General features: G+C 41.4%; 1 protein-coding gene across 2 annotated transcripts in view; it reads right to left on the bottom strand.

Moving 5' to 3' along the window:
- The window catches only part of tbck (TBC1 domain containing kinase), a 32,338-nt gene that overhangs the window by 5,752 nt on the left and 4,383 nt on the right, over positions 1-22,203 (bottom strand). The window contains exons 11-24 of one of the 2 annotated variants that reach the window (XM_035635945.2): positions 21,690-21,828; positions 21,480-21,579; positions 20,669-20,718; positions 20,413-20,542; positions 20,000-20,098; positions 19,866-19,928; positions 19,615-19,741; positions 19,362-19,412; positions 19,193-19,276; positions 18,188-18,273; positions 16,226-16,262; positions 12,911-13,072; positions 6,220-6,392; positions 352-515 (exon numbers count right to left, since the gene is read on the bottom strand). In XM_035635945.2, the coding sequence (XP_035491838.2) occupies positions 352-515; positions 6,220-6,392; positions 12,911-13,072; positions 16,226-16,262; positions 18,188-18,273; positions 19,193-19,276; positions 19,362-19,412; positions 19,615-19,741; positions 19,866-19,928; positions 20,000-20,098; positions 20,413-20,542; positions 20,669-20,718; positions 21,480-21,579; positions 21,690-21,828 (1,465 nt within the window). Of the gene's footprint in view, positions 1-351; positions 516-6,219; positions 6,393-12,910; positions 13,073-16,225; positions 16,263-18,187; positions 18,274-19,192; positions 19,277-19,361; positions 19,413-19,614; positions 19,742-19,865; positions 19,929-19,999; positions 20,099-20,412; positions 20,543-20,668; positions 20,719-21,479; positions 21,580-21,689; positions 21,829-22,203 lie in introns of those variants that run through there. The other variant, XM_047333620.1, reaches the window with a different exon arrangement.

Here is a 22,203-nt window from a genome sequence, read left to right as displayed (position 1 = left end):
GGAGACACGGGCGATACAAGACAGTGGTCAGCAGGAGTGAGAATCAGCACAGGGGCAGCGAACAGTCTCGGAGTGGTTAATAATTGAATAATAACTCCTTAGAAAATAGGATTGTCCTATTTCTGAGATGTAGCTATTGACATTATTTAAAATAACTAACTGAATTCTCGTTCACAGGAATAAATTGTGGTTTGCACAACCACTCCCCTGGTTCAAGTCACAGTCACAAGACTGTGATTTAAAAAGACTCAGCAACAGAGAGTTGAAGGTTGGAGCAGGTTTCCTCCAACTAGCAAGAGGTCAGGGCCTGACAGGAAAAATGTCTTAGCCACACAGAAATGATAAAGATACTCCTCCACACTGCGAATGTCGACAGCGATGATTTTGGGCTTGCCGGCTTTGGTCCGCTTGGTGGGCCCGGCCAATGACAACTCACAGAGGTCGATCAAATCCTCAGCCGAGATCCTGGGGGATACTTCTGCCTTCAGGTCACACAGCGCCAGAGGCTCCCGAGACTAGAAGAGAGAGAGAGGAATCACAGAATATCAGGTGACGAGGGACAAAATAATAGTACAGGCTTAGTACAGTACAGAATAGTACAGAATTAGCGCATTTGGAAGTAATCATTTTAAAATTGCAACAAAAACTAAATTTGATATTGTTTCTTTAAAAAATCGAGAGACCAGTAATTAGGCCTGAATATCATCGATGTGATCAAAATCTCCTCTATGTGAATATTCTTGACACCATGCTTTAAAACAGTCGCTCCAACTAACCCAGAACAGACTTGCATTATGTTTTGCCATGAAAAAAGCATTACAGCTGAGAGAGCTACACAGTGGCCAGAACATGATCTTTTGCCAGTTTCCACCTGCATTGCCAAATGGGTTCATTAAAGCAACCAGCCGGAGGCATGGCTGCAGGGGACTGAACCTTGGTCTGCATTGGTGAGTAAGTAGTATGCCTCCGTGACTCCCAGATGCCCTGGAATCATTTTGAGCAAAAAATGTAAATAAAAAAAACTTTCAAAATATATATTTTTCTCTATGAAAAAGCAGTTTGGACACTGTTAACATTTTGCATAAACTCAAAATATTAACAGTCATTCGGTACAAACGCGGTGAAACAGGAAATAACAAACTTAACGTAATACACAGGGGATAACAAATGTAACTTAACTAAAACATAGAAACAAAGAAGGCAAATCAAGGTCAAGATCTCTTTAAAGATAATGGGATCTCTGGTGTCGCGATGCTTCTTGTGTTTTCATGTGGCGTTAGGATTTTCCGACGGACTTTGGTTCTGGGCAGCCAGGCATCCAACTGCCAACCCAGGGCACAGCAGGCCAAACTGCTGTGGCCCCCCCCCCCCCCCCCCAGTGCAGATCATTATAAAACACCTATGGGTTTGTCTGATGGCAGCAAATTGCTGCTATCAGCTATCATGGATTATGGGAACAGAGGTTCTACACTGTTGCACAGAGTTCTGTCCTAAGTGCTAACCTGCAGACTGTTGTTTTCAACTGGACTGGACGGTCTGTGACTGAGTCTGAAAAGTGGATGAGGACACTGGACAGTTCCAGAGAGCTGAATGGTCTCATCTACTTGGCTGGGCTCATATGAGCGGATCGACAAAGATGAGTGGCAAAATCAACAGATCTACTTCAGGAAAACCCAATAATGTCTCTTTCTTTATACAAATACACATCCATACACATAACCTTTTTTTTTTTTACAGAAATGGTCAAACTATGCAGCCGGTGATTGCCTCGGGCTGACGGAGCGCTGTGTGGTGACTTAAATGTCATGATGAGCAGTGTGTGCCAGCCGAAAAAATGGCTTAATGGCACTTTGGCATTTCACTGGCCTGACAGTGATGAGCCCAAACTGGAGCTGCTGATAAACAGACACAAACGCTGTGTTCCTTCTTTTTTTTTGGTCAGTGTGTCTGTCTGTGTGTGTCTGCACAAATGCGCATGGCACACAGTTGAAAGAAAAAAAAACCCTGTCACATAACATATTGAACTGGGGACTAGTGTTGCACAGCTTAGAAAAAGCTTGCTGACGAGTTGTGTGATTGCAACTGTAATGAGATTTCCCCTTATCAAACAACACAGTATGCTGTATTAAAGTATAATTTCTAAAACAACCACTGAAGCCACGTCGCAGCTGTGTACCTCTTCCAACCAAGTCTAGTTGCAGTTTACATCCATGTTTATTTTTGCAAAGGGAAGTTATCACTGTAATAACGTGCATGACCCCATTGAAAATTGTGCTTTGACATTCTTTTTCTACGGTATGTCTACTGCATTAGTATCCACGTTTATTAGGAGAAATGACAGACTCAAATTCATTATATGTATTAACATTCTTGCCCAATGAAGCTGATTCTGATAGGACACAAAGTTGGAAGTTATAAATCCTAAAACGTGGATGTTTCACACACATCCAGCAGCACCGAACATTTTCTGCATAGTGGAGGATTTTAAAATGAAAAATCCTCCCAGCTACTCGTACACATCCCATTCTGATTCTGGCGACACAGCAGTTACGTACAGTGCTCCAACATGAATGATTTTTCTTCGGACTGGCAGGAAAAAAAAAACTGGCCTCTTCTAATGAAAAGTACAGTAGTTCCTGTTTTTGCTGACAAAGTACAGAATTTGGGTTCAGACGTTCACTTTCACATACGAGTTACAGTCACGGAAATATGAGTGTTGTTGCATGAGCAACTTTTTTTATATATTGCTTAACTTTTAAATTAAGTTGGTGCTTGATTCAACTTGTTGGGCATGTCTTTAATGTGGTGTTGTATTGGTTTGTACAATATTGAGATATTTGTACAAGATGAAATATTCAACACTGTCAACAAATATGTATATAAGCTTTAAAACTTTGTATTAGATAGAGTTTGTGGGATCGTGTCTCAGCCCTGAAGTCTGAGTACGATAAGACTTGATACACAAAGTGTTTCCCATTCACTACAAGCTCTTGTACAGCAGACATTTTGACATGTCACTATACTGTTGGAAAGGAACAGGTGTAAATAATAAAATGAAAGATGACTGAATTCCTGCAGTTAGCTGCTTCAGTTTCACGGTCCTGGCATTTTACATGCTGGCTCACTGTCACACCGTCATGTCTTCATGGGGCACTTTAAGTCAAGTCTACAGAGCTATTGGTGATGATATCAGCATGAACTTTACGATCCCACTGTGACATGTCATGATAAAGGCTAATACATGACCTTATCTAATTGGAAATTCTCCATTCACTCGCAGTTTTTCATCTTTGCTGGAACATGTAGCACGCGCATGCAGGCAATTTGGAACCAGGGAACATTCCTGTTTACTCATGGACATCCGCTTCCGCAATCATTGAAATATGAGCTCTGCCAGCTGTTTCGATGACAGTGAGTGAAGCATCTGCTCATCCACAGGGAATGGCACTAGCCTCCTGTGCACTCTACCGCATAATGATTTATTTTAATATACTCAAAGCAGCCATTGTTCATGATAACTTCCTGGCGAAAAACTAATACCTATTAGTGTCCATAACTGTGGCTCAGAAATGCCCAGATATATCATGTGTGATTAGTTTTGTGGCACCTTATGTGGGAACAAATTTAGCGGAGTGCAGCTTTTTATCACCCAAAAGCTGCCCCACTATGGCTCAAATGCTGTTATGGAAAAAGGAATTGACAAAGAAAAAAACCCCATCAAGCTTGATCTACTAACTGGAGACAACCTAAATTCTTACCAAGGATTGATGAAACAGGCAATTTAGTTAAGAGTACAATATTTTTGTGTTCATGTTACTACATTTCCATTATCTTATTCGTGAGCAAGAGAAAGGAGACACAGAGTTTGTCTTCCCCTTTTCCCTCACTCAGACCAAGGTGACTGGACAGCAGCTGTCCAATGAGATGGATGTCCCTACGAAGACTGGAAATTTGCTGATAGATCTTTACCCCCTTTTACCAGAGTGAGGGGCAATGGGCAGGGTATTAACTGACTGTATGTGTACAGTACCAGCGGGTGTTGTGCCTGCGTTTTATTAGATGTAACTACTCATAAACCTTCATTTGCAGGATACCATTTTCAAACGTTCTGAGGATTTAACTGAGCAATTAAACTTGAAAATGAAATCCATTGCAGACAGCATTCTCCAGGTCAAAGGATACAGTGTGCCAGCATGAGTGTGAAAGGGATTCATATTTGAAAATAAGAAATGTTATTTCCTGGAGGCACTCTTTTCCGGGAATCCTGGAAAATGTACTTAGCTACCATCAAATCACATTGGTCATATTCTAAAGAACACAAAACATAGAGAATACAGTCTGTGGCATAAACCTACAGGTTAGCAACTACTGTGGTATCAATAATCAATATGTAAAAAGAACAGCATTTAAGTTATTAGTGTTGAATCAGGAGCAACTGGACTTGGTTGTGACAACAAAGTCCAGTTGCTCCTGACTCAACACCATTGAGGTTGGAATTAGATTCCCAGAAATCCTGTTTCCCGGCATAAAGCAATAATGTGTAATGATAAGTAATGAGCAAATGCGATTTCTAGATTGACATTCCACTTCACATTTTCTGGATTTCTCATCTACAGTTATATTGTACACCCCCCCCCCCCCCCCCCCCCCCCCCCCCTGCCGGAATGTTTTCCGAGGAGGAGGTTTGGGTGCACATAGATGCTGCCATGGATCAATGCCACCGCCCATACAAATGAGCCTCGGCTGAATGAGAAAGATTACAGCAATCACTTGGGCACACAGCCGATAGGGCTGACAAGAGAGTTTGGGAGCCTTCCGGACACGATGCATTCAGGTGTGAAAGACAAACAGGGCCGCGCCACAAAAACTAAACGAAGACAAAAGGCCTGTGTGAAAGACAGCCTCACATTAAATAATAGACACTCATAAACACAATAAACACTAATAAGCTTAAGCACATTTTATGCTGTTTTTTTTTGTTGAATAAATAGTTGCTCTGTGTTGTTTTTTGATTGCTCATATATCTGCATTCCTGTATCTTAGGAGGGATCAACTTAAAATTGTGATGACATCTAGCAATGGCTCCTGTTGAGGTTGAATACCAAATAAATGTAATGAAATGTATTCTGTTCACTGCAAAGCAAATGCAGTGTAAATCAAATGTTACTTTATTTATGATATTTTGACTGGTTATATTTGTAAAGAGAATGCATTTTTAGACAAATCAATATTTGGCTACTTTGGGAATTAGAGAGTAAAGTTGCGATGCACTGTCGAAAAAATTTAATTTTTGGCTTCTGAGTAGCTCATTCTAATACGAAAAATCAGTGCTGCTTAACAAGCCTAGTGGGGTCACACTGTAAAATCAGGTATTGATTAGTGAAAAGAAAACAGAGTCCCTCTCTGACCAAAACCAAAGAGAGGAAAGTGGGTGGCAACAGCATGAATTCTTCCACTTTGGAAGGCAGGTCATTTTCCAATACCTGCCTGTATGGGTTGCGCTGAATATGATGTAGAAACAAATCCGCAGTCTTGTTTTACAGAATACCCAGACAGTATAATAACCACCTCCATGTACTGACTATGTAAACACATGATGTGTGGCAAAGAGCTATTACTGAATAGAAATCAGAAAACCTGGATACTACTATTGAGAGAATAATAGCTTAATAAAACTTTAGAGCAGACAGTTTGCCTGTATCTTCATATTATCAAAAAAAATGTAACCATAGTATATCACGATACTCTCATTTTTCCTACAAGCTAATAACCCTGAAACTAGAGCTGTAATACTATTATCACAAAGGGGAAATAGTGTTATTATTTCACTTGTTTGTTAAGCTGAGGAGTTTCTCAAGTATCCTTTTGATTCCAAAGTAAATTTTCAATGACATATTTGTTGTGTCATGCTGAACGGTCTGAGTGGGTCGAATGACACAGCTATTGACCTAAGATTACAGATATACTGGTTGCCTCTCAAGAACAAAGCCATCTTTGTCCTGAGTACAGGATGCAGCACAGAACACCAGGAACTAACACCAGGGAAGAAATACTAAAAGAACACTTATTATTTGGACACTGTGAATTAATAATAAGGACGATCAGGTCAAAACTTTGAAAAAGCCAAGATGTCAAACCTTGAATTTCACTTCACTTCATATTTGTGGAATTTTTTAAGTTTTGGTGCGTGAGACTGAGTGTGAGATAAGTGTAACTCACCAGGTCTGTCCTGGGCATGTCCTGATAGTCAGACGAGTAGTATGTTGCTGTTTTCCCAAAGCCATTGTCCCCAGCAACCTTTGGCGGCTGAGCATGTTGTCGGTATGTCGCACTCTTTGGAGTCCAGCAGAAGAGGTTGATGGATTCGCGGACACAACGCTCAATGTCGATTTCTGTGCGACAAGAAAAAAAACAACTCTGATTTTTTTCTGTTTAATAATAAATGTTAAATAAATGCTGATTTAAGTTCAGTAACTTTGTGTCTTACTTGTTATTATTATTGATTATTACTATTACCAATGAGAAAAAAGTAAAAGCAACAATATAATATAAATTGATAGATATAACATTTTTTACTGTACAGTTGCTACCATTATTGCTCTTCTCTTTGTAATTACAGTGCTTGCTTTTTAATTGAATTAACTTTATCCTCCCCTTTTTATTTTCTATTTTCTTTTGACCATGTTTGTTATGCATCAATGACCAAAGCAAATTTCTTGTAGGTGAGGAACTAACATGGCAATAAACACGATTCTGATTCTGATGTCATAATTGCTGTATTCATTGAAATGGAAATTAATTCTATAGCTATGATGCCATTTCACTTAACACCTCAGAACAGAAGGAATCTCTTAATTCTCAATTACCACTGATGACATTTTACTTGAGAAATTATTTAACAGCTGTGTGACAATGTAAATGAATGAGAAAAAAAATGAATGAACAAAGGAGCTAAAAAAGGTGATTCTTTCCCTTGAATCCCACTTAAAGATTAGGAGATTATGCAAATGCTTTATGGGAGGATTAGGTGTAGAAGTGAGTAGCTTGACCTTGGCATTTTGCCGCCATTAATAACCTTTAGTAGTCATCCAGCAGTGACAGCGGCTCTATAAGATAATAACTGGCCATCATTTAGCTGCAGCCCGTGATCAGAGCTCTTGTCCCAAAATAAGTTTTTAGTGCAAAGCAAAACTTCCTCTTTCCCCCCTAATGCCGCTCTGTTCTCAATGCGAGAAGCCAGACAAGGATGGAAACTGCTGTAGAGGCATACAGCAGTTTCCATCCTTGTCTGGCTTCTCGCATTGAGAACAGAGCGGATTAGAGAGCGGGGACCCAGTGGATTAGCCAGGGATTTGGGTAAATTAGGAATTCTTACCTTCACACTCTTTCACACTGACAGCCTCTTTTTTTCTCCACCGCCCTTATTGGGGGGAATGTGCAAGGCTGGCTAATGAGCGCTCCTTGGTGTGACCTGCACCTGGGCCCGTAAAATCACATAGATGCATCTTTTCCCCACTCTGTCGCGCAGCAGCGTCAAGGTTAGGGGGTTGTCAGCTCTCATGGACGAGGGCCGCACAGACTCCGTTACAAGGCTCATTCCAGAGAAAAACACACTGGTGGTCTAAGATTCCGCACCAATAGGCTCACAGGCAGTTCAGGAAAACACATTTTCCTTCCCCAGGGCGGCAAATGCTGCCTGCAATCACTCCTTCTGCTAAAAGAGGCAGGAATGAGGAAGAGGAGATTGATGGCTGCTTTAACAAGCCCTGGGCTCAGCTGGGCATTGCACAGCAGCCAATACCGTTAAGGAGTAATTTTTCTTCTTAGTCAGACAAAATTACATTTTGCTAATTATGTAGAGGCGTTGATTGTGGGGTGCCATTTGTTGCCACAAATAGTAGAATACCATGATTAGTGAAGAGAAACTCGGGGGCTATGTGGGATTGACTGTGGTTCAGAGGAAGAGAGAGCTGACAATAAGAGAGATGAAAGAATTAAGTGAATTAAAATAAACTGAGGGAATCTGTTGTACTAAAGTGTTCCAGCCTTTTATTCTATGACAAATACACCATGAAATCAGGAAAATTACACCACCCCGTCAATCCAAAGAGAATGAAGCAAACTATCAGTACTTGTGACAAACCCCTTCTCCCTTTTTTCAGTAGCTCTTTAATTGTAAACCATGATTAATCCCTCATCACATTTTGATAAAGCATGAGATAACAATGTCCTTGTTCTATTCTAATTCAATATTAAACAGATCTTTAATATTTACAGAGGGATTTATACCACGATGCGGAGAGAAGCGATTTTGGTAAACAACCAAGACTGCCGCTAATGAATGAGCATTTGACTTAAAGTATCCTATATTTTCACATTCCTCCCACAAAAAACGAACACGCGTTCACAGACATCTCCTCTCTGCACGCTCTAGTCTGTTGACATTTCCGTGTCACTCAACAAACGTCACATGATTCGTTCCTCTCCCTGGCTGTACGTCTATCCAATTGCGTCCCGAGGCATTTTGGTCGGTGTCCGTTGGCAACGAAAAAATAAACCGAGGTCCCAGACTAATACCCATTTGAGTATAAGTCTGGCTATGCCGAGTTTCTATAGAAGCTTATGAGAAAATGACCCTACCTCTCACTTGATTTATAACGTCAATAAACATTTCCCTTAGGAATTTATGGTCTCAATTGCTAGTTTCAAGTCTTCTTCAATACAACATGATGGTAATTTTGTAAATTGTGAGTAAAATAGACAATAAAGCACAGCATGCATTGGAATTTGGATACCGTGTGATTTACAGTTAGTACCGCCAATGGGAGCAGGTTTGAGGTTTAGGAGGATGTGCTTTAAGTAGGGCCCACCCCACACTGCACCACAAATTGGTTACTTCTGGTACAGAAAGCCAAGATGGTGCTGGCCAAAATGCCAAACTCGAGGCTTCAAAAACGGCCGTTCACAAACCAATGCGTGACGTTACAGTGGGTTGCCATTTGTGTTACACTATCGAGAGGGGATGTGGAGACACCTCCTAATGCACTTGCACAATGTGCTTTAGACCATGTGTTAGATCGTTAACATAGAGCCCTAAATCTACAACATCGACATCCTACTTCGCCTTCTATCAGTGTACTCAATGTGCCCAGGGGTGCAGTGTTGCCAGGCGCACTCTCAGCCGCCCATGGTTGTTTTTCTCGGAACTAAACATCTATAACTAGAGCTCATCAGTTCTGTGCCCAGCTCTGCTTATTGAGACGGACGTTAATGTCCCGTGAAGGCAAATGCTGCTGCATCATCAATAAACACATGGTTCCTGTCAGCCGGAGAACCTCTCTAGTCAATTGAGAATCAATGAAGTCTCCAAACAGGAGAAAGCTATAGATTGCCCGAGGCTACAAGGCTAAGCAAATGAGAATCACAAAATGAGATTAATTGCCAATAAATGGCAGGCTGAGATGTATTGTTGGCCCCAAGGAGTAAATGTTGCCTCGTAGGTCTTACCTATTTCACATTTAATTTAATTTTTTGCAATTCAGCAGTAAAATAGTCTTCTGTGATAGTATGGAGGATCAATGAGGCTTCAGGAACATTGTTGTGAAGAGAAAGTTGTGCGAAGGATGATGAGTTACAGTATACTGCATATTATAGCTGACAATATGGTTTTGGGGAACCAGTGGTTCAACATGACTCAGTCTAAACCCATTCCCTTAACTATTGACCTCTTCTCTTCGTGGAAATATTGGCAAGTATGGACTTCACAATGTTATGTGTAATAGGCTTGTCACTGAGAATTATGGTCACTGGCCCCATTTACTGCCTAGAAAGAGAGGAGTGTGTCTGAATCGTTTAAGAGCCACTGTCCTGTAACGTTATCTTGACCGTTAACTTTTATTCCGACAGTTGCACACAGGAATTGAAAGAGATCGCCTTTTTTTCTCAACTAAATGTCAAGCCTACTTATGCATCTTTCAAAGTTCATCCATCTCTCTGAAGCTTAAATTAAGTCAAAATGTAATGCAAGGACCTTTATCTTTTTAGCACAGACAGGACACAGTCATCACCATTAAGCATAAGCTTCTGTCACAAATGAAAATTATGAAGCGTACCAGGTATGAATGATGCAAAGAAGGCAATGATGAGACAGGTTTAGATGAACTGCATAATGGTTAAGTTTCAAATAACAAGAGTGTACAGTGAGTCTATTTTCCTTCTCTTTTTGTTCTTTAATCCAGCCGGCACAGGGTTTTGGGTTGTTTTTTTTGGCTTCACACATGCAGTTCCTGTAGTTACAAGCATGTGGGGCATGTGGAGTCTGCTCTGAGACAAATGAATGCAAGCCTCAGTTGTATGAGGACATCAATTCTGCACACCTTATGGCAGAAAGGAGCAGGTGCGGGGCCACAAATCAAAAATCTACCTTGACTCACAGGCTATGTGCTTTATGTGTGCGTGTATGTGGTTGATAACTACAGGAATGTGGTGAGATGGAGCATGTACACACTGACCTCCAAAACATTGCTTCAAACAGCATCAGAGACTAAACTTACATATATATAACAAGACCAAATCTGTTTACATTCAAGTTCTATGCAATACATCATACGCAATGAATGATATACACAATGGACATATTTACAATTCAACTGTTAAGAAGGGTTAGGGAGGGAACAAGACGAGTCTGTGGCCTATACTAGGTGATATTCTCACTGTCCAAGTTTATCATGCTGGCAAGCTAACATTTGTTAATCAGACCCAAAATTAGGGAGGCTTCATCCTTTCAGATTCATAATGTCTGTAAGAAATTCCATCCGCTGGTTCTTAGGATATTACAATCTGGACCAAGGTGGTGGACCAACCGGACGTGAACCCCAGACGTATGCTGCTATAGCACAACTATGAGTAAAAAAAATAATAAAACTCTGCACATTACACACCAATAAGCACACATTCGTAAGAGCTCTATTGTCATTTAGCTAAGTTGATAAGTGTTGGTTGGTTATGGATTGGATTTAGCCAATCTGTGTGTCTGCAACAAGTTATTAAAAATATATATTTTGAGTGTGGACCTGAACATGGCTGGAAGCTTAAGGAAACAAGCCCTGTTTGAGGTCACTCTACAGCCCAGAATTCATTCCTAATATAGTTTAGAGAGACTGCCAGATACTACACTGTAACTACCCAGGTATACACAAGCTGCGATAATGAGGCTGGCAGTGATATACAGAAAGGAGCTGGCAGAAGCAGCCGCTCTAAGGAAATCTTGCCAAAGACGCTGACTGCAGCTCGAGGCCAACATATTTTACCTTTATAAGGAGAACTGGCTCTCCTTCTCCCGCCCGCCTCAATCACATGAATCTGTTGGACTTGGGGAGTAAAACACAGTGAAGTATGGCAACATTGAATTTAGGCAGGAGGGGAGGCTGCTGGCCTTAGTTTACAGAGTGCTCCAGCATCCCTTCTGGACGAATCGTCCCTGTCTCTGTTGCTTTTAAAACCCCAATGTCATTCTGCATTTCAGCTAGAAAAAGAGTGTTCGGAAATAGAGTTTATAAGGGAAATTGTGTGAGCTATCCCCTAGGCAAAGACATTCTGGAGACATACATTATGAATGCTGCCCTCGGATTTTATGTCGCCAATAGTTGGCTGAAGTAATCGCTTTGTGAACAGGAGCTATAAAGTGGGCACATATTAAGAGCCACTGTTAGGATTCTTCACTCCGTGTGGCACATACAGTCGATAAAAACAGCAAAATCCATTGGGCAATGTGTCAGTGTCTGCCTCGACCGGGTTAAAAATCATTAGGACCGGGAGACAGTCTATCAAAAGTACTTAAGAAATATATGTAACCAACAGAGCAAAGCTAATTACCATGCGTTTCCATCAACCCTGTGTGATTAGAATCAACCCTCTGAGCTCCTCCTCTATTTGTCGGCCCTCCTCCTGTGTCTTATTTAAGAAAGTAGGCAGAATTGCTCCTCTTGCTTGTAACGCACTGAAACCTGCAGGGATTAACAACCATGGTGCTGAGTTAAAACACTTTATTTCAGTATTTGCCACCCCACTCCTGCCCCTCCCATTTCTTATTTCTGCACCGTATTGACATTTCACTAAAGTGGTGTAACGAGTAGTTAGATAACTATAATTTCCAATGCGAGTGTGGGAAAAAAACTTATGGTGTTGTGTCACGTGACGGCTCTTATGGTGGATTAAAACTACTTCCTAGCTTTTTTTTCTGCCAATGCCATTTCCCACCACCATACCTTCAATTTTTGCAGTTTATAATACAAACTCAGTGTCTTTTGTTTGCAAATCAGGTAGATGCCTTAGGCAGTCTGTTAGCCTAACCCTTGGCTTTATCTATTTGTGTCTATCTCGATTCTTTGCACGGGTAATCCTGCATTTGTAGTTCAGAGTTGAAAAAGTCTCGCCTCTCTGCCTCAGGAATTATAGCACTTTACTTTAATGATGTGGGGACAAACAGCCCTCACAGGCTAGAGATGGACTCAAAACTGTGAAATAAGAATAAGTGATGGAAACATTGGAGGACCGTAGAGGCAGACAATTCCCCGGGTGCAGTGGTTGATTCGTAGCAGTGTGGCACCCCGAGTGCAGCGCGGCCTGCTTGAAGATATCATTAACACAAACACATCAGTTCCCATTAGTACTCGGAGGCATTGTCTGTTTTTTTTGGTACAGATGGACACCCTTCAAATCAGGTATTCCGCTGTGACTTTCACTTGTTTATAACCACGGAGGCTCTGCAGCTAAAAGCAAAATGTAAATAAGCCTGTTGATAATTATCAAGCAACATTTGGCCAGGCCCAAGTAGGAAATGCACCTGAAAGGGGGGATAAAGACAAGACAGTGATGAAACAGGAAGGTAAATACCGGCTCATATTCTCACCTGGCAGGTCAGAAAAGAGTAGGATGCACTCATTGAAGCCGTTGGCCAAGAGACGATCCCTGGGCTGCTGCAGTATGGCCACGCCGATACAGAATGGGAAAGAGGAGTTACCCAGCAGCAACGTGTCCCACAGGTGGAAGATCTTGTGCAGTGGGAACACATCTGCATGGCAGGGTACAGAAATGAACACAACAAGGGAGGATTTTACAGAATCACTAAAAACAAGAGTGCCTGAAAACACAAATCCCTCCTGGGATGCACAACAGGATCCTGCAAGCAGGACACTAGCATTCAACGTGCACACCGTGAGAAGTGGGGCATCAGTTTGAACATAATGATTGTGATTTGCATGTGCAAAGCGCATTTACTTAACATGGCTCTGTGGCTTCAAAACAGGAAGCTCACTAAACAAAATGGTCCATTGGCAAGGTTGCCTGGAGGGATATTTGATGTGTGGGAGGCAGCTGGTAAAATGTTTTGTAGGTGGGTGTTGTTGTGGAAAAATGACAGGAAGAACATTTGGGGGCCGAGGAGCTTTAGAGCAAGAAACCTGCACAGGTTATTTGGAGCCAAATAAAACCACATCCTGATAATAAGTCCCACGACAGTTATTATTCCAGCCGAATAACTTTAGAAATTTTGAAAATTAAATGTTTCCCCCCTATTGAAATTAATGTTTGACAACCAATACTTCCCACCTGTTCATATCATATCAAAGTTTGTGAACACGGACGCCCTAGCAAGACGTGTTAGTGGACAGAGTGTGGCTGTAGTGAGTAGCAGGCTGAGAGAGGACGAGTGGTGCGGAAATGCCTCGGAGGGTCCGCACCACATTAGCAGTCAACAGTCGGACTGGTGCATGAGAGTGACAGGCAGTGCGTGTGTGTGTGTGTGTGTGTGTGTGTGTGTGTGTGTGTGTGTGGAAGACGACCCTCCAACCTTGTCTCATATTCGATTGGGGACATTAGCAGTCAGAGGGACGCACCTCCTGAATACTGGACTCACACACTGCCTCAGGGGGAGGATAAGGGGTAAAAGGGTCGCATCTCACACCCTCTACCCCGAGAGTGGTCTCTCAGTGTGTGTGTGTGTGTGTGTGTGTGTGTGTGTGTGTGTGTGTGTGCGTGCGTGCGTTCGTGCGTGCGTGCGCACGCTTAACTGAAGAATGAAAATGACCAGCAAAGTGCAGGGTTCAGTTAAATCAATGGATGGAGTACGTCAAGAGTAAGTTGCCTTCCAATTAATGCACATCACATGTGCTCTGTCCGTCAGAGTCTGCGGACCGGCAAAGATCTAATGCATCTCTCAAAAATTATATCGAGAAGGCAAAAAGTTATTCAAACAGTCGTACGGTATGACCGGGGCTGCAACCTAGAAGACGCAGAGTTTAATTGCATATAATTTAATTTGTTTCAATGATCTGTGACCCCTTTTAATATGCTCATATTTCAGAGCTCCCACGGTGAATCAGTGGGTGGATAAAAGCGTAATGCTGCCATCAACTGACAAAGTGCACACTGAGAGCCAGCCAGAATGAAACCTTTATGTACAATGTTCATGCAGTGCAGAAAGTGAACCCATGCTTCTTTTGGTTTGATTGCTGGAATCTGTTTATCCCATTTAGTCCAATTATTACTAAGGCTTTTCTAAAACTACACACAACTCAGAAACATCTGTCAAATTCAGTCAATCAAACATTTTCCAATCTCGGCTGACACACATTCTATTTGGCAGATCTTTCACAAATTTGGCAACTGCAACATGTTATACATCGATGTCTAATCTTTATGACAGAACAAAAAACCACCACTGGTAATCTAACTGGGTGATACTAACTGACTCCTCACTTCGCTCCCAATGCAAACTTGTGAGTCTCAACAGAAGGTGAACATTACAAGGTAACAGCAGTGTACTTCAAGGCACTCATAGTGGATTCTTTTAGAGAGATGCTTTTTGCTCATTATTTGCTATCCCAGTACTGTGTATAGACACAGATATTCTCATTGGCAATAGTTCTGTCATATGGCCCTCATGCCATTGTGTGTGTGTTTTTAAAGAGCTTGAGAAGAAACAAGCCATGAAGGAGGGTTTACAGTGACCTTAACATTCCAAAGTGCTTTCAGAGAGTTTCAGAGTTTATATTAAGGATGATGAAGATTCACAGGCAGGATGTGGTATAAATTCAAAGTCTCCAATGCATATGGGCATCAGAAGTTCTAGAAATGCATCACGCCCTCCTCAAGGTTCTCCTGAGGAAAACAAGCTTTCCAGTAAGTGCCGATACATTATTACAATGTAACAAATCCACATCTATTAAAGGCGTTTGTACCTAGAAATGTTCTTTCCTTTTTCATATCACCACAAAAATCTTTTTTCATGAACTGCAGGTTAAAATGCATTCATTGTGACAAAGACAAAGTAATCACTACTATTTAAAAAATTATATCTCAAGCACAATTGTGTGTTATTCTGCATTGGTCTGTTTAGTTACAGAAATGAGACACTTGGATCCGACAAGTATGCATTAAAAAGGGATGGCATTTGGTTTTTTGGAATAACTATGTCTGAGCAATTATTATCTCATGCACCACACAGTTAATCTGACAAGAATTACTTTACTTAATTTCATTAAAGTCAGGTGTCAAAGGACAGTTTCACTAGTCTGTTTGCTTAAATCAGTTTTGGAAAGATATTTCAAGGTCATTAGGTTAATTAAAAGCTGAAGGGTAAATAAATAAATAAATAAAATCGTCGACATAATGTAGTGAAAGTATTAAAATAGAAGTACTCGTTGAGCTGAATTGATCATTATTATTTATGCAATACCATGTAAACATAATTTGAATGTTCCAGTCTGCTACAGATTTTGGAGTTTCTTAATTGAAAATTCAACTTAGTAATACAAACAACTCACAAAGTAAATTTGTTATTTTGTCTGTTATCATGGATCCTAGATCAACTGAGCAGTCCATCCCCTGATGTTGATCATGTGATGCATTTAGAAGTTTTGGAGACAAAAAACTAGTAAGTATATTTCCGTTATACTATAATAAAGATGAACAGGTAAAAATACGAGGTAATGTCGGACTGAGCTTTTGAGTCCTTCCCCCGCGGCGATAGAATTAATTAGCAGCTGAATTAAAGGTCACCAAGAGAAAAAAACACACACAGAGACAGAACTTGTCCATACCGGAGCCACTGACCTTTTCCGCCTCTTTTATTGTGACTCTAACTCAAAATACCCTATGAAAATTTTCAAATTATGCTCTGTGCCACATCCTATCCACATTGCAAGCACAAGGTGAAGCTACTTACGTGTAAACATCGTCAGGAACCACGGAATAGCATAAAGCTGCATGGAAAAGAAGAAAAAAAAAAGAATAACAATACTTCACATTCAGCGACGTAATGCAGTGTCCATTTCTATGTCATATTCAGTATGTCAAGCACTCAGACGAAATTAATGAACTTCTGCCTCACCAGAGAAATTTATGAAAATCCGCACATGCGGCTGCACACATCTACGGCCTCGGAGAAACCGAAACGGCAGTAAAGAACAAACGGCTTTGTGCTTGGGTATTAGTCAGTGGGGAGAAAACACGCATAGAATTTTATTGTGTCTATCTTTTCATCCCTCCCTCGTCTCATCGTACCTCTTCTCCGGGAGGGAATGCAAACGAGTGAGCTAACACACACACTCCACCATTAACCACCTGTCCTAAAACCTGCCAACAGTTGGTGACTGTGGCCCGGTAGCACTCAGCAGCAGAGGGTTAGGGTCTGGAGAAGGAATAACTGGAGCTTATCTCAGCCGGTTAACTGGCAGCTAATTGCAGGGGAAGTGGTGACTGTTCAGAAGACCTGTTCTGTGGCCAGAAGTGATGGCCAGGAGAGAGAGAGCCACTGCACTCCCGAGTTCCAGTTCCTCAATTTTAACAGCACTGCAGCAGGCAGGACAGCAAGTCCAGCCAGATTGGATTAGTGTAGGTGTAAATGGCAGAGCCAGGAGAGGAGCAATGGCCAAATTGAAAATGGCCTCAATTAAACCACTGGCTACATCCAATCTGACTCTCTGCCTTTGGCATTATGGGATCAGACACCTTGAACGTCAAACTTCCCACCAGATTACTCGTGGTTCCGCATGCATGCATAAGATTAGTCGTTTTCTGAAAGACATAAACTAGATACTCGGGTTTTGGTGTGCAAATATGTGAATTTTTTATACTGTGGAGGTATTTGGTCTTTTAGGGCAGACAGATATTATTGCCTCAGTGAAACAACAGTTCAGAGTGATCTCTGAAGTTCACAGAGGAAAGAGGGGATTTAAGGTCTGTGAAGTATAATTACTGGGATTGACATCAAGCATGAAAGCTGTATCAACAAAGCTAGTTCCAATATCATCCTGTCCCAACACTGAAAAACAGGCGTAGAAGTAGTTTCCTTTAAAATGCAACCCAATGCTGGTAATACTGTACACGCAGTTACTGTTGTGTCAATCAGCATCATCGGATGCTTTTTTCTGAAGAGTCAACACGGCAGCAGGATGTTGAATCGCAACGGGCCATTTGTTCAAGGTAAGGTATTGTTTAAAAAACACTGACACCTACAGGTAAAGTTTGTGCAACAAGCCAAAGATAAAATAAATTTAAATTATTAGAGACAAGCACAGTTTGGTGCTTCACTTGCACCACTTCAGAAAAAAAGAGCTGCAGCATCAGAACTCCCGGGGAGCAGAAGGGTTAAATCCCAGACCCCTCGGCGATAAAGACCCCACTTTTCATTGGGTAATGTCCCAGAAGCCGTTCCACAGCTGACACACATTCATCAGGACACTAACTGAAACCCTGGAGAGACAGTGGAGATTTTAACCTTGTCACTGTCTGAGCAGAGCTGTGAGAAGGAAAGGGAAGGGCAGGGAGAGGTGGCACAGAGTAAGAAAAATAAGGCAGGTCTGGCAGAGGACAATCATTAAGTGTGCCTGGCAGACATTAGTCGTTGTATAAATCATCACCACAGGACTATGGGGAGAACTCGACCCCCGGCCACAAATTCTGGATGTGGGACAAAAAATGTCAATGACAATGAAAAGATATACATAGTGATATACGGATGGTCATTTACTTTTCCCATGGTGCGCAGCCAGAAACTGGAATAATTCCTAACTATCTTTGACTTCCCATTAAAGGTAAACTTGCATAAAAGACAAATGTGCTACGCTGCTATGTCCTCCACTACTGTTTATTATCGTCAGTGTGACTCGCACCCTTGATGACTTACATCTGGAATGAAGCCAATCTCATTTAGATGGTTGCTAAGCTCTGGGTCATGGAAGGCAATCATTTGGGAGAAGACAGTCAGGTACTCTGAAAGACAGGCAAAGAGGGCAAAAGGTCACAATATGAAAATCTACTGTGCAACTTGTGCACAAAAACCTGAAAGGAAGTTTTATTTTTTGAGCAAACCAAGACTTAACAGTAAACAAAATGAATGCATTGCGTGTGGGGAAAAAAAGCTAATTAATGATAATTTGTTAAACCAGCAAATCCTGTGCTGACATCTGAGCTTTTATTTGTTACCCTCTGATAAAGAACTGGGGAGAAAACATTTCATTTCATGACTGAAGTGCTGCAGGTAGACTGCTGATCCACTGTGCAAACTTGGAAACAATCTACTGTACATGTCAAATGGAAACTCATGCAGCGTAATGCTGGTCTAATGCCATTCTTCACACTGTAAGTCAACAAAAGAGCTCTGACCAGACAGATAAACATTAGCTTGCTCTCCAGGGCATCTTGCAGTGGAAAGAAATGATAATAGCCACGCTCCCCACAGAGTTCAAGAGGTGTATGGCGTGGCTGTTTATCAGTCACGTAGGAATTGCTTTAGACATTTCTCTGCAGGCTTTTGCGGTTTCATTTGTTTCCCTATCACTAAATGATGTGGCTCAGCTGCAAATTCCATTAAGTCAGACTGAAATTAGTTTTCGCAGCTTAGGAACAACATGGAGGCAAAATTTAATCAACAGCAGGCTGACGGCCTGATGCTCTGTGCCAGCAGATGTTAATTTGTTTTTGAACTTAGCCGAATGCTCTGACCATGTTTAATACATATTACTCAACTCGCAGTGGCAACTTGACTACATTAGCCAGAAGAACACTGGATGTCTGAAGTGGAAACAAGTGATATAGAAAAGGGAAGCAGAGTGTGTTATTTATATTTCAATCAGGAGAAACAATAGAAAACTCAAGTACTGTGTCACCAATAAGAAGAAGAATATCTCACCTTGGATGACATGAGAGTTGTCCTTCAGGAAAAAGTTGTACAAGTATTTGGGGATGAATGCAGACATGCAGGCATATGCCAGCGCTGTGAAGAGTACGACATATGAATGAAGGAAGAAATGAAAACAGCAGTAAATAGCACTAAGCTACAGTGTTTAACAGAATTTTACCTTCATTGTTGAAATTCAAGTATAGAAACGGAGCACAAAGTGAATCCAAACCTGAAATGAAAAGAAAATCACAACACATGCTGTAAGGTCACGTAGGCGTACATGGAGCGGCGAGATGTGACATGACCACCATCTAGTGGTCAGTCCTGTAAAGCACAATAAAGGGAGAGAGAGAGGGAAATAAAATAAACAAGAACGGAGACAAAGACGTGAAAAGAAACATCGAGTGTGGCGGTAAAAGAGATTGACTGACCCTGCCAGTAGACAAGGTCAGGGTGGGAGACTACCCAGGCTTTCAGCACACGCCTGAACTTGATATGGCCCTGAGGAGATGACAGCAGCTCATCGTACTGGTGGCAGCGTGGGATGTCCACCTCAATCTGCGCCAAGAACACACATACAGACAAAATGCTTCAGGTAAAAAAAGTGTTATTATTAATAAAAAAATAAGTGACTGAACATTTTACTGCTATGGATATTTTAAAAAAAGAAAGGGGGGGTTACCTGTCTGTCAGTTGGAATGGGAGTATCCTTGTCTATGGTGTCATATTTGGCTTGAATATCTCCCTGTGTGAAAACGACTAGGTTAAAACCATGCATTTTTCTCAACGCACAACTGTAATAATTTACTCTTGTACCTCGATGCCCAGCAGTGCAGCCCATGCCAGTCCTCGAACAAGAGGGGGGATATCCACTCTGGCCTCTTTCCACACAAGATTCTTCTTGTAAGGATAGGCCTGGCGACAGAGCGTTGAACAAAGAATAAGTCACCCAGTATTAATTCAATAATGCACTGTTAGATAATAATGATTATGAATACAGGACAAATGTTCTGACACTTTCAGGCATCCCATGTGCGTGTTATTTTATTATTATAACCTTTATTTAACCAGGATTAAGAACAAAAAGCGATTGGGATTAAAAATCTCTTTTTCAAGAGTGTCCTGGCAAAGACAGGCAGCAGCACATAAAACACTGTTGCAGACAAGTACAAAAACAATGTGATGTGTGTGTGCATATGTGCGCGGGTGAATCTGTGTGGAGACCCGACCTTGAGCAGCCTGTCAAATAGGATGATGCGGATGAGCTGGTACTCGGTGTCTCTCTCGCGGATGATGAGTGGCAGCGTGACGGTGGCCGACAGCTCATTGCTGCTGTTGGACTGGGGCAGACTCGACTGTCTGAGGGGGGAGAAGTGAAGGGAATATGACGTCACCCGAGCCAAAACAAATGATCGGCTGAAGTGAGAAACAGTGACAGGGGAAGAGAGAACGCCAGCAGTAGCTTTAAGGATGGAGATTACTTACTCGTCTTCCAGCAGAGGGTAATAGGCTTCTCCTGCTACATCCTTCAGTCTCTGGATAAGGCAGACAGAAGCTCATCAAAAAATAAAAATAATAATGATAACAATGCTACGTTCTGTTACACAGATTGCTAAGTGAAACAGCATTGCAAAACGCACGGCTTTTAGGCCCAACTGTTTTCGACACACATTTTGGGGCATATTTCACGAACTTAACCAATTCAAAATTGTGCTGTTTATATCCCAGTTCTGTCAAAAAGTGTGATAAAGAAGCACTTATGAAAATAGTGTTCATGCTAATGAGTGCTGTGTTGCTGGGGTTGCATATTCCTTTGTTGATTTTGTTATGGAGTTTACAGAGTTATGGAGAGGAATGAAGAGAACTGATTTGATAATTAGTTTTAGTGCGGTGAAACTTTTCTCGATTAATTATTTTGGGCTATAAACATAAGAAAGCAAATGACAAATGTCCATGGTCTCCATGGTGACATCTTCAAATGTCTTGGTTCATCAAATCAACAGTCCAAAATCCAAGGTTCATTGGTTTACAGTGACGGTGAGACAAGCAGAAACATCAAAGTCTGAAATTTGAGAAGCTAGAGGCATCAAATGTTTGGCCTTTTTCCTTGAGTAAAGATTGACGATTCATTTTCTTTCAATCTGCAAATCAATGAATCAACTATTGATTGCAAAAGTGCTTTCTTTTTTTGTTTAATTTAAACACTGGGCAACAGATGCAGAGTATCAATTCTTGACCTAATGCACAATACCTTAATTTACACAATATTGTACAGTACATTAATTCGTTGTCTTACATTTCGGAGTTGGCACAGAGACAGTGTCACGGTGGTGTCATCCAGCAAGAAGCTCCGGTCCCTGCCCTGGCCAAACGACTCCCCGTCTTCCAGGACAAAACTAAAGGGGCAAAAGCAAAAACAGAAGAAGAAAAACACATCTTACCATATTTGAGTATGGAATCCACTAGCAAATTCGTCCGAGTGTGTGTGCATGAGTGTGAGATGTACTTGGGCAGTGTGCAGATTGGCGGTTTGGACTGTATGATCTCCTTGTTGGTCAGCTCCTTCTCCAGGTCTCCTCCAGCCAGACACCACAGGTGGTAAACCTCATCTATGGCGCGCTCTGACAGGTAGTCTTCATCGTCGTCTAATAGCACACACACACACAAAACACTGAACATCTCCCCATAGGCACAGGTGGCGAAGTCACATGTAACAGCAGCTGCATCATTTTTATTATTAACAATATGAATTACCTTTTCATAATGTCCCAACATGTTTAGTAATATGGAAGTGGTATTGTGTTTATATCACATTCAAAGAAAATTCCATTAATACATTTCCCTTATGAGATTTAATCTGGCCTACAACAAAACAAACGTATGCGTACATTCTTGCTCACTGCTCATTGTACAGTATACTCGATGAGCAAGCGTGTGTGCCTCTCATTTTCTAACCCTGTTTAATGTTGAGCAGGATTAACATGATTTATGCTTCAAAGGTTTTTAGAATGAAACAAATC

This window comes from Scophthalmus maximus, chromosome 8 (assembly GCF_022379125.1).
Source record: "Scophthalmus maximus strain ysfricsl-2021 chromosome 8, ASM2237912v1, whole genome shotgun sequence".
In the NCBI taxonomy this organism is placed as follows: Eukaryota; Metazoa; Chordata; class Actinopteri; order Pleuronectiformes; family Scophthalmidae; genus Scophthalmus; species Scophthalmus maximus.
Note: the sequence above shows the minus strand (reverse complement) of the source record. Positions and strands in the feature narration are given on the sequence as shown.